Source organism: Thamnophis sirtalis, unplaced genomic scaffold, assembly GCF_051295495.1.
Source record: "Thamnophis sirtalis isolate CommonGarterSnake01/CBP01778 unplaced genomic scaffold, rThaSir2_p1.2 scaffold_1, whole genome shotgun sequence".
Classification (NCBI taxonomy): domain Eukaryota; kingdom Metazoa; phylum Chordata; class Lepidosauria; order Squamata; family Natricidae; genus Thamnophis; species Thamnophis sirtalis.
In genome coordinates this window covers 126,037,629-126,050,344 of record NW_028261381.1, presented here as the reverse complement: position 1 = coordinate 126,050,344, position 12,716 = coordinate 126,037,629, and the positions used below count along the sequence as shown (strand labels likewise).

General features: G+C 42.5%; 1 protein-coding gene and 2 non-coding genes across 3 annotated transcripts in view; 2 read left to right on the top strand and 1 right to left on the bottom strand.

Moving 5' to 3' along the window:
• Positions 1-2,064: 2,064 nt before the first annotated feature.
• LOC148049721 (U1 spliceosomal RNA) lies at positions 2,065-2,228 on the top strand. Its single transcript, XR_015695275.1, has one exon. It is a non-coding gene; the product is annotated as a U1 spliceosomal RNA (small nuclear RNA).
• A 677-nt stretch (positions 2,229-2,905) lies between these two features.
• LOC148049720 (U1 spliceosomal RNA) lies at positions 2,906-3,069 on the bottom strand. The gene has a single exon (XR_015695326.1). It is a non-coding gene; the product is annotated as a U1 spliceosomal RNA (small nuclear RNA).
• Positions 3,070-5,416: 2,347 nt separating this feature from the next.
• The window catches only part of SEC23A (SEC23 homolog A, COPII component), a 30,593-nt gene continuing 23,293 nt past the window's right edge, over positions 5,417-12,716 (top strand). The window contains exons 1-2 of the mRNA XM_014054245.2: positions 5,417-5,550; positions 10,933-11,169. Coding sequence (XP_013909720.1) covers positions 10,949-11,169 — 221 coding nt within the window. The 5' untranslated portion in view covers positions 5,417-5,550; positions 10,933-10,948. The remainder of the gene's footprint in view (positions 5,551-10,932; positions 11,170-12,716) is intronic.

The following is a 12,716-nucleotide window of genomic DNA, read 5'->3' as shown; positions in this document are numbered from 1 at the left end:
TCCTAGGTTTGCTCTCCTGTAGAAGAGATCGGCTTCAGATCTCACCGTTCCCCATCTGCTGCCTAGAAATGACAGGAATTGAAACTTTGTGTGGAAGGCACCGACTTGGAGAAGCCTGGTGGGGCTGCCTTCACGTTCACTTTCATAAGGATAAAATGCCAGTTATTGAGCCAGAGTGCCGACAAAGTTGCGCTTTGACACAGAACCTTACATTAGCCCACCGGTTTTTTTATATATATATACCTTTATATTAGCCCACCGTTTTTTATATATACATACCTTTATATATATATTCAGTGTTGATTCCTGGCAACCAGCTGAGATAGTCTCTTCAGTTTTCTTGGCAAGAATTGAGGGAATAATTGACCTAGAGACACCCAGTTATATTCATGCCTAAAGCGGGACTAAACTTGCAGTCTCTTGTTTTCCAGTTTTCCTTAACCACTAGACCAAACTGGCTGAGATATTAGCTAATACTATTAGCCAAGCTAGTCAATCCAGTTTAGCTAATAGTATTTATTTATTCACAGAACAGTTAGGTTGTAATTCCTGGTATCACACATCACATTTAAGCTGTACACAATTTCAGACTACATTGCCTGGATTCACACAAAATGCGAATAAAAGAAACTATTACTTTTTCTGTGCTTTGAGATACTTGAACCTTAAAAAAAATGAACACTGAAGATGAAGTTGTTAGTTGTGAAGTTGTGTCTGACCCATCGCGACCTCATTGACAATGTTCCTCCAGGTCTTCCTGTCCTCTACCATCTTCTGAGTCAATTTAAGTTCATGCCTACTGCTTCAGTGACTCCATCCAGCCACCTCATTTTCTGGCGTCCCCTTCTTCTTTTGAAATTGATCATTTACTCCTTATTCGTAACTACATTTTCCACAAGGGTATTTTATCATTCATTAGCTCCTTTCCAGGAATAATAGCTTCAAAATTCAATAACAATCTTGTGGCAACACTGAAGTTTTAAAAGTAATATCTGTAGGTACACTGGGACAGGAGCTGGAAATATGTTAGATTTAACATTTATTGAAGAGCAATTATGAATATGCTTCTTTCACATTCCTAATATTAGTTGGCCAGATTTATATGGATCAGCATATTGGAATATTGATCCAAATTTTGCAATAATGCATTAATAACTTATCCAAATAGCCTCAGGCTGCATTAGACAAGTGGAAATCATTTACAGTATGCTGTACACATTCACTGCCATTACTCTTTATTAGCAACAGGACTGTGGAAAAAGTACAGTTGGATCAAGCCATATGTGCATTTACTGTGGCCCTGACACACTGGGCATCTGAATGCATTTAAAAACTGACAAATCTGAACTGGTTTGTATGCTTGTTGCCTCCCAGCAAGGTGGTTTTCAGCATGGTGTCTCAAGGAACGTTATGAAAAGCCATCAATATTAGTAGCCATTGATGAACTGATTCTTCACAACCCACTCTTCGTTTCAAGACTGTCCTGGTTATTTGCCATTAGCATCTCTGGATTACAGATTCCATAGTTTAACTATGTGGTGTATTTATATATACTTAAGATATATAAATGTTTCCTTCTGCGAGCCGCGAGTCTGTCTGCACGTAGGTTGGATACAAACGCCGTGCAAGAGAAAAGCTTCTCCGTAGCTCCAGCCTAGCGCGTGTCTCTTCACTCTCCTACTTCCCAGGCGAAGAGCCCAACTGGCGGTGGTCCTTGTTGGGAAGGGAGCTGGGAAACCACCACCACCCCGTCACGTCAGGCATCCGCCGAAAAGATGCTGTCTCGGAGTTGCGGAAGCAAAGAATTCAGTCACGTCCGAGCGGCCGGGTAAGCGGTAGAGGTTTCCCGGCACATGCAAATAAGCATCCCCGCATAGCATTGTGGGTAGAACGCAAACCGGAGCTCGCCTCCGTTGGCGACGCGGCGGAGCCTCCGGGAATCTGATCCGCGCAGGATTAAGGCTTTGCAAGTGTGGGGGTAAAAGTCAGGCGGAGCATTGCGGGCCACCGTGAGCTGAAGTGAGTGGAGCGATGGTGGGAAGGGATCCCGGCGCGAAGCAAAGCATACTTACCTGGCAGGGGAGACACCTTGATCATGAAGGAGGTTTTCCCAGGGTGAGGCTCATCCATTGCACTTCGGGTGTGCTGACCCCTGCGATTTCCCCAAATGCGGGAAACTCGACTGCATAATTTGTGGTAGTGGGGGACTGCGTTCGCGCTTTCCCCTGATTATTTGGTTCAAAGAATAGAATTAAGTTTTTGTCTATAGGGAAAGTGTAGCTGTCATAGGTTACCCCTCAGAGATTGGAATCCTTTTTCTCGGAGTCTGTTTTCTCCGTTAACCCTGGAGAAAGCAATCGCCGAGAGTGAACACGACTCAGTCACATCTGCTGAATTACTAAATTTATTTTAATGGTTTTCATATAAAAAAACAAATATTAAAAAATTTCCCATTCAAAGCGTTCCCGCTTTCCCCTGATTATTTGGTTCGAAAAATAGAAAATCGATGGAAGTGTTTTTTCGAAGTAGTAATTTTGCAAGAGATACTTTTGTTTCATTTGCAAAATTTGGGGATAGCCCAAAACTCGTTGCAGTTTTAATATTAGTTTTTATATATTCTTTGGGCCAGGTCTCCACATCCTCTGGTTTTGCACTATGTTTTACAGTTTTTCTATAGTGGTCAGTGCTAACGCTAGTAAACATAATTGCTTTCTCCAGGGAGGATTGACGAACTGAGCATCACTTTCTCATACAACTGTTAACAAAAATACGATTAACCTCCTATGACAGAGAAAACCGAAAACAAGACTCCGAGAAAAAGGATCCCGATCTCTGAGGGGTAATCTACAACAGCTACACTTTCCCTATAGACAAAACCTTAATTCTATTTTTTGAACCAAATAATCAGGGGAAAGCGCGAACGCAGTCCCCCACTACCACAAATTATGCAGTCGAGTTTCCCGCATTTGGGGAAATCGCAGGGGTCAGCACACCCGAAGTGCAATGGATGAGCCTCACCCTGGGAAAACCTCCTTCATGATCAAGGTGTCTCCCCTGCCAGGTAAGTATGCTTTGCTTCGCGCCGGGATCCCTTCCCACCATCGCTCCACTCACTTCAGCTCACGGTGGCCCGCAATGCTCCGCCTGACTTTTACCCCCACACTTGCAAAGCCTTAATCCTGCGTGGATCAGATTCCCGGAGGCTCCGCCGCGTCGCCAACGGAGGCGAGCTCCGGTTTGCGTTCTTCCCACAATGCTATGCGGGGATGCTTATTTGCATGTGCCGGGAAACCTCTACCGCTTACCCGGCCGCTCGGACGTGACTGAATTCTTTGCTTCCGCGACAGCATCTTTTCGGCGGATGCCTGACGTGACGGGGTGGTGGTGGTTTCCCAGCTCCCTTCCCAACAAGGACCACCGCCAGTTGGGCTCTTCGCCTGGGAAGTAGGAGAGTGAAGACACACGCGCTAGGCTGGAGCTACGGAGAAGTTTTTCTCTTGCACGGCGTTTGTATCCAACCTACGCGCAAACAGACTCGCGGCTCGCAGAAGGAAATATTCTTTTCCTCTGGCCTCTTGGCTGGAGATTTTAGAGGTTTTTTTTTTCTAAAGAGTCACGTTTCATATAATTTACAGAAGAATAGAATGGAATGGAATGGAATAGGAATAGGAAGCGTAATTAGACACACAAGGAATTTGACTGGTGTAGAAGGTCTCAATATACATAGTAAAGCAACAGAACCATCATCCTAATAAGAGGGGGTAGTAAACAAAATAATAATAATAATAATAATAATAATAATAATAATAATAATAATAATAATACAACCATATAACATGGTTATATTATGTAGGCTTAGCAATGTGAGAATTAGGTGTTCAGTAGAATGATGGCAAGGAATTGTACCTGTATCTATTTCTTTTGACATGCAGTGGCCTATAGTCCAAGGGGAGGAGTTGAAACACTTTATGTCTAGAACAGTGGGTCTCAACCTTCCTAATGCCGCGACCCTTTAATACAGTTCCTCATGTTATGCCCCCCCAACCATAAGATTATTTTATGTTTTCCACATTTTTTTTGAACATATGTGTTTTCCAATGTTCTTAGGCGACCCCTGTGAAAGGGTTGTTCGACCCTCAAAGGGGTCCCGACCCACAGGTTGAGAACCACTAGTCTAGAATGTGAGGGGTCTGTAGATACTGTATTTTCTCAACCCTCCGGACCCGCACAATATACAAGACTTCTATGGAAAGCAGGCTGGTTACAATTGTTTTTTTCTGCAGATTTAACAGTGGTGGGATTCACTTACCTTTGCGGGTTCGCAAATGTGAGTGTGCAACCTGTCACCCGTTCTTTCACAACCACGGAAGTGTCTCCCACGGTTATGTGATCAAAATTTGAGTGCTTGGTAAATTAGTATGTATTTACAATGGTTGCTGTTTCCCAGGGTCATGTGATCTCTTCTTGAAGCTTTTTCAGCAGGATTCCAACAAGCAAAGTCAACTAGGGAAGCCAGATTTAGTGAATGATTGCATGATTTACTTAACAATTGTGGCAAAAAAGGTACAATTGGGCACAACTCACTTAACTGCCTTGCTTAGCAACAAAAATTCTGGTCCCAGTTGTGATTTTAACTTGAGGACTTCCTGCAGGAGATACAGTGTTACAGAAGGCAACGATATAACCAGCATTGAGCCTAACAATTCCTCAACACAAGGGTACTGAATGTGGATCCATCTGATCATCACAGCAGCTTTCTGGACTTCCTCAGTGTTTTTCAAACTTGGCTACTTAAGATGTGTGGTTTCACATGTTGGCTGGAATTCTGGGAGTTGAAATCCAGACATCGTAAAGTCGCCAAGTTTGGAAAACAATACTCTAAATGCAATTTTACATTGTCTTAATTCTGTGGTTAGAATTTCAAGAGTTTATATCAGAAGTGAGGAACGATGGCCCCTTTGACTTATGGACTTCAATTCCCAGAATTCCCAAGTCAGCATGGCTGACTCAGGAATTCTGGGACTTGAAGTCCACGAGTCATAAATGGGCTATAATTCCCCACCCCTGGTTTATATGAACCCCCAGCTAGGATATGCGTGAAGGAAAAGGCTGCTGGGGTTGGAAGTCCCCTCAGTCCCCTCGTTTAAAGCGAGGCGAGGAAGAAGGCTTCCCGGCGTCTCATAAGACTGCGAGGGCCTGGCGCTGAAGGAGGCGTAGCCCCCGAACAGTGCAGCAAGCGAAAACATCCTCCTTTTCGTGTTTACGTAACGACAACAACGCAAAAAGCCGCATCGCCGGTATCTCCCTGCTCTCCCCCCACCCGCCACTCAGGCCAGACTAATCGGCTCCAGACCCGCCCCTCGCTTACCGCCCCGCCCCTCGCTCACCGCCCCGCCCCTCTCGCGCGCTCTCTGCCCTTTGACGTGGCACCGGTTTCTCCCCCCCCCCCCTTCCTCAGCCATGATTGTTGCGTCGGCGGCGCTCAGCCTACTGGGTTCAGGGTGCGCGAGAGCGAAGTGAGCGTGGCGGTTGGAGGCTCGCGGAGCCCAGGTGAGTCGCGCGAATGGAAGGACGGAGGGAGGGGGCACCGAGGAGGCTTGGTCCCTCGCCGTCTGGGCCGGGGAAGCTGAAGGGGGGGGGGCTTCGGTATAGGGAGCGGGAAAGGAGAGGGGTCTCTTTCGACTTCTTCCGAGCCCGTCGACTCTCTTGGCGTTTACCGGAGGGGATGCCGTTCGCGCTCCCTTGCCCAGTATTCTAAGATGTCCCCGTGGGTTTAAAGCCGGAGGGGCTTCCCTTCCTTTGAAACGTTTAGCCTGGTGTTGGAGGAGGTTTCGCCTTCACTATCCTCCGCCCTGCCCGTCTTTATCCGTTCTTCTCCCTTCCTCTTCTTCCAATCACTACCCTCTCCCCATAGCTTTAAACCCCAAACTGGGTTTCCCACATTCGGAGTGAGGGTTTCCCAACTTGGGAAGGGAGACGTTGTGGGTGTGTGAATTGGGTAGATCGGAGTGTGCTGCTTCCCAGTGGAAGTGGGTGTGTTTGAACCTTAGAGCATCATGGAACAGTCATGTGGAGCCGGACTCTGGCTTTTTCTCTCTCAGTCTTTGACCATCCCATCTTCTCTGGAAGGGGATCTAAAGTCTGATCCTCCTAGTTGCAGTGAGTTATATCTCTGCAATCTAACCTCTGATACCATCCCAAAATGACATTGTGTACAGGTAGTCCTCAACATGCAACCACAATGGAGCCCAAAATTTACGTTGCTAAGTGAGAAATCTGTTGTGAGTTTTGCTCCATTTTATGACTTTGCTCACCACTTTTGTTAAGTGAATCACCCCAGTTCTTAAATAAGTAACAGGTTGTTATGTGAATTTGGTTTCCTTATTGACTTTGCTTGTCAGAAGGTTGCAAAAGGACTTGGAGACACTGCAACTGTCATAAATGTGAATCAGTTGTCAAGCATCCAAATGTAAATCACGTGATCATGGAGATGCTGCAATAGTCATAAGTGTGAAAAATGGTCATAAGTAATTTTTTAGTGCTGTTGTAACTTTGAACTGCTGTAAGTTGAGGACTACCTGTATATTAAGTCTTTTTCTAAAGCAGAAAAGGGAGAGAGAGAGATCAGTTCCTTTTTTTAAATGGAAGGAGACTGTGGAAAAAGTGTCAGTAAAAAAGGGAGTAGAATAATGTACAGAGGTTCTTAAAAATCAAAACATTAAGTGGGAAAGAGAAGAAAGGACTAGAGTAGATTAGGTTTTTTGGGTGGGAGAGAAGCTTAGTAGACTTGAATATTGTTTATAAATTCAGGTGTGTCAGCTCACTGGCAAATACTGCCAATAATTCATTTATGCTATGTTCCTAAAAACAATATAATTCTGAATCAGAGAGTAGCAAATATATTATGGCTTGAGCTTTTATGAGCCAAGATGTTAGATGCACGAAAGGAAACTTCATAGAATCATAGGATTTGAAGAGATCTTGTAGTCAAACCTTCTGCCAAGATTGGAGTCATCGTACCATCTTGGACAAATGGTTATCTTAGTCTTTCTTGAAAAACTTCAGCAATGGAGCACCCACAACTTTGGCAGGCAGGTTGTTCTATTGATTATAGTTCTCACTGTCAAGAAATTCCTCCTTATTTCCAGGTTGCTTCTTATCCTAACTTCAAGTGTTATGGACAATAAATTGTCATCTCTTCCCTTCGTCTTCAAGTATTATCATGTTTGCCTTCTGTCTAAACATACCTAGTTTTTTCAGCCATTCTAAAGAAGCCATAGAAAGTATTTAGCTTCCATGTCTCTTATCATCTTTGTTTCCCTTTCTCTTTCTAGGGCCTCAGTATCTTTTTTGTGTGGTGGGTCAGAACTGAACACAGTATTCCAAATGTGGCCTTACCAGTGCAATGTAGAGCATATCCCTTGATCTTGATGCTATCCTTCAGTTGATACAGCCCAGGACTATGTTGGCTGTTTTGACAGCTGCAGCACACTGCTAACTCATACTTCAGTGGTGGTCCATCAGGACACTTAGAGCCCCTTATAGATACTACTGTTGAGACAAATACTGCTTGTCCTGTATCTGTACATCTAGTTTTTCCTGCCTAAGTGCAGGATATTCCTTTTCTTGCCATTGAACTTCATCTTGTTGGATAGGCCCAACTGCTCAAGCCTGTCAACATTCAAGATCTTAATCATGACTCTATCTTCTGAAGTGTTAGCAGTTCCCACCAGCTTTGTGGTGGGAATAAATTTGATAAATGTCCCTTCAGTCCCCTCATCTAGGTCATTTATGAAGATGTGGAAGAGCAATGGTCCCAAGATAAAACCTTGAGGAAGCTCATCGCATACTTCCCTCCATATAGATGTAGTTCCATTAAGGGCCATAAGCGGAGTGTTTTTGATAATGGTACTGTCTGTCTTACATTGTTCTATTTTACTGGGAAATAGGCTGTGGACTATTTTACAAAATGCCTTCTGAAATCTACATGTGCTGTATCCACAGCATTTCCTTGGTTCATTAATTTAGTTACTTTATCAAAGAAGGCAGTAAAAATCATTTGGCGTGATTTGTTCTTAACAAACCCATGCTGGCTTCTGGTAATCACCATTTCTCACAAACTAGCTGCTTGATTATCTTTTCCAGGATTTCCCCAGGTATTCATGTCAAGCTGGTGGATCTGGAGTTTCTTGGATACCCCACCCCCACTTTAGTTTGGAACCACACCAGCTTTTTTCCAGTCCTGGCTCCAGGAGCTCTCAGATTTCCTTCAGAGATTCTGAGATTACATCTGTCAGCTCCTTCAGTACCCAGTCCAGAGATTTAAATTGTCAACTTTTTGTTATTTTTTCCTTTTAGTGAATCAACCATTTCCTTCACTTTCCTTTAGCTCTTTATATATTGCATTTTGTTGTTATTTTTGTTATTTGTTCCAAGTCTTAGCTCATTCTTGAACCTTAGCTGTCCTGATTCCATCCTTGCAAAATTGTGCTATTTTCTGGTAATCTGCTCAGGTTACAAGACCCTCTGTCTATTCTTTATACTGGTCCTCTTTGTGCCTCAGCTTGTCATACAGTTCTTTGTGCACCCATGCTGGTCTTGTCAAATGTCTCTTGTTTAACTTTCTGTGTGATATTGTTTTTGTTTGGGCCTTTATTATCTCATTTTTTTCAGAGTTTTCTATGCATCCTGATTTTTTTTCCCAGCTAGAATTTCCATCCATGAAATCCTTCTTATTCTTTGTCTTAGTTTGTTGACGTCAGCTCTCTTAAAATCTGGAACACTAGTCCTTCTTCAGTTACCTTTGCATGCAGTATGGTGAATCTTCATATGACATAGTCATTCTCTTCCAAAGTTCCTACAATTTCCACTTCCTTGACCACTTCATCCCTATTAGAAATTATCCAGTATAGCTGACCCTTTAGTACCCCCTCCATCTTTTGGGTGATAAACTCAGCTATGCATGTTGGGAACCTTTCAGGGTAGTTAAAGTTCCTTTTTACTATAGTATGTGTTTCCTGGATACTTCAACTAACTCATTTATAAAAAAAGTGCATTATTTCATCTGCTTGGCTATGTAGCTTGTAATACATACGTATACAATGTCATTTCCGTTTCCCTTGTATTTACATGTACCTTAAATTTACATTTTTAAAGAATTAAAACACGCAACAAGCAAATTATGCAATATCTGGTTTTTTTTTAAAAAAAGACAGTACTGTTTCAGATTTTAAAATCTGACAAATTAAGATCTTATGTACTTTAATTAAGGGATTGAAAGACATTAATATTAATTGTGTGTAACATATTGCATGGGGATTTGCAGAAAAAACAAGTTATACCCCAAGGGACTAATTTGTAGTCATCTGTTTTTCAGCTTGACTAGGCATATTGAAATAGAATTAAATATTTTTTTCAAAGGGATAGCTGAATATGTGCAGAAGGTTGTTTCCTGGACTTTGAATTTATTACAGTATAGACATATAGCTGATAAATATGTTTAGAAAGAATTAAGTCCATGAAAGAGACCTAGGTTGATATAGTGGTTTATTTTTTTATTTATTAAATTTCTATGCCGTCCATCTCTCCTACAAGGGACTCTAGGTAGCTTATAAATTATAGAAAAAGAAAAGAAAAAAATTTAAAATATTAAAATAATCAGACATTAAAATTAATAAAAAGTGTGCTAAAACCACACCTACAATAGCCAAGAGATGGAGGGGATGAGAATAAGATCTTATCCCTTCAGCCACCTCCAGCAATGAGGGCCATCTTCTGGGCCCAATTAGCAAAGCCAAACTTTGATACCCTTCCAGAAGGCCAAAAGGGAGGAAACAGTTCTTGCCACCAGTGGGAGAATATTGGGGCCTCAGCAGAAAAAGGCTCTTCTTGATCTACCTGCAGACTGATTCCTTGATTCTTTAGTAGATGGGATCCATAGCAGGCCTCTGCCACTGGCACGAGTGGGGGAGAGACAGCATCTCAGATACCCTAGACCTGGGGTGGTCAATGAGCTGGATCCAGCCCGTGATAGGCTATGGAGTTTGCCCATGGGCCATCCTGGACCCGACAAGGGATCAGCCCCTGCTGCCCTGGTCCCAGCCATGCCTACCCAGTCAGCCGTGATGACCAGGCCATGCCCATTCTTCCCCCCAAGGGCAAACAAAATCCTGACGTGGCCCATGACGGGATCAAGTTTTATACCCCTCCCCTATACCCATGCCTTGTAGGGCTTAAAGATAATGATCAACAGCTTGAATTCGATCCAGAAGCAAACTGGCAACCAATGCACCTTGCACAGTAATGCTATTATATGTATGGCTCTAGAAGCATCCAGGAGTGTGCCATGTTATTGCATTCTGCACCAGGTGCAGCTTCTGAATACTATTAAAAGGTAACCCAATGTAGAGCACATTACAGTAATCCATCTGAGATATGGAAATCTCATTTGGAATTTCCAAATTTACATTTCGTTAAGCAGTGAAATAGTTACTAAAGAAAACAGAGATTCCTAATTGTTATTCATGTTCTTTCTATAGTTGTATGGATATACAGGAATTTTCATGGTTTCCAGATGACTGGTAATAAAAGTACATGAATTCCCTAAACATAGAGGTCACCAACATTTGTGGCTTTGCAGCTCGACTGGTGGGGGGGGGGGAAGAAGTGGGGAACTGGGCTGTGGGAGTGGTGGGCCAGTGTGTATGCAGCCCTTGTGCAAGTGGTGGGCTGCCAAGCATGCACATGCTGCCCTTGCATGAGTGGCAAGCCTCCTCACACAAGTTAAGCTGTGAGTGTACGCATTCAGGCCAGCACCTCATGCAGCCCAATTCTGAATAGGCCATGAGGATCCCTGCCCTAAAAGTATTGCATTGCTTTTAATCTATCCTCAAGAACTTACATGGTTAAATTCAATATATATTTTTGCTACAGATACAAGAGCTTCATAATGACAACCTTCCTGGAGTTCATTCAGCAAAATGAAGATAGAGATGGTGTTAGATTCAGCTGGAATGTGTGGCCTTCCAGTCGTCTTGAAGCCACAAGAATGGTGGTTCCAGTTGCTTCTCTGTTCACACCACTAAAAGAGCGTCCTGATTTGCCTCCCATTCAGTATGAGCCAGTTCTTTGTAGTCGCACTACCTGCCGTGCTGTTCTAAATCCCTTATGGTAATTCCAATAAATATTGTGGTTTTTGCTGGCATGTTATTAGTCTTGTGATTAAAAGATTGCCTTGTCCCAGTTTTACTAATTATGAGCAGTCAGTCTTTGTATAGCATTATAGCTGTTTCCTAGAAACCCAGGTGCTATGCACTGTTATGCAATGTGAATAACAGCTTATAGAAAAAAATGGGGTTGGGGCAGAATGACAACACATTCTCAATCCAAATATTACTAAACACAATAATCCTATTAAAGTGGTTGAAAAACATATTAAATTCTTAAGTAATCCAAATTTAGACTCATTTTGAAAATAAGTGAAAACAGCTTGAGGGATAAAACATGAGTTGAGGCTGAAGAGTTACGAACACAATGGAAGAAAAGGCTCACGATGATGAGTAGCAGAAGAACAGATGCAGGATTTAGATGAATATGGTCACATAGGTGCTTATATGGCTTTAAATAAGATTGAAGTGCATGGACTGCTATTCTCCCTTCTGCACTGTCTTCTAACCATTGCAAGTTCTTCCCAAATGCAATTAGAAGTGAAGCAGAATGCTTTTTTTTGGTGGCTTGCTGGACAGTGACTTACTTGGCCCTCATCAATAAGTTGTTACAGATCTTTGGTTGAAAATTACTTTGCATGAGATTGAAACAGCTCCTCTAAGTCCTCTTCCTCCACGTTGTCAAACACAACCTGCTGAGTGAGAGCAATACAGTTTGCTTTTATTTGAAAAACTCTTATGTGGGCAACACCTTTCAAATCTTACATAAAACCAGAAGGGCCACCAAGCACTATGATAATGTTTTAACTACATTTTGAGCTTACAGAATAATACAAATTGCATTCTTTATGTTAAATTGCTGCAAAAATTGAGGAACTGTGCATTTTTATCCTCAGTAACTATGATATCCACCTTATATAACAATGTATAAAGTTAAATGTATAAAGTTAACAAACTGTCGCGCACTCCTTGGTAGCTCCTTGATTGGAGTATTATTTTACGTTTGACTTCACCTCCACCAGCACTGGCAGAGCAAACTATAGTAGATGCATAGGTGGCAGCCTCTCCCTTCACTAGCACCGATTACTTAACATAGCTGGATAATGAAACATACTGCAAGAAACAACCAAACGCAGACCCCCAAGGACTCCATAATTTAGCCCTGAGTAATATATTCTCTTCTATTGATAGCAATAATTCTCTGATTGAGAGGTTGGAAGAGTATTGCTGTATTAGGAAATAAAAATAGGATTTTAATTTTTGGTGAGAGCTCAGTAATGGATGATTTGGTATACAGGTAGTCCTTGACTTGCAACCAGAGGGGGGGTTGCTCCCGGTTTTACTACTGGTTTGCTTCGAGTGTGTGTGCACAGTTTGGTGTAAATTGAACTACTAAACAACATGTTTAGTTGTTTACTAAAGTAGTGCTAAACATGTTTAACACTACTAAACAACATGCTAGCAATGGCAGTAGCAACCAGGGAACCTGTTTGGGGGTGGGGCTAGCTTGGGTCGCTGCTGGTTCTGTGACTCAGGCCAAACTATCACTAT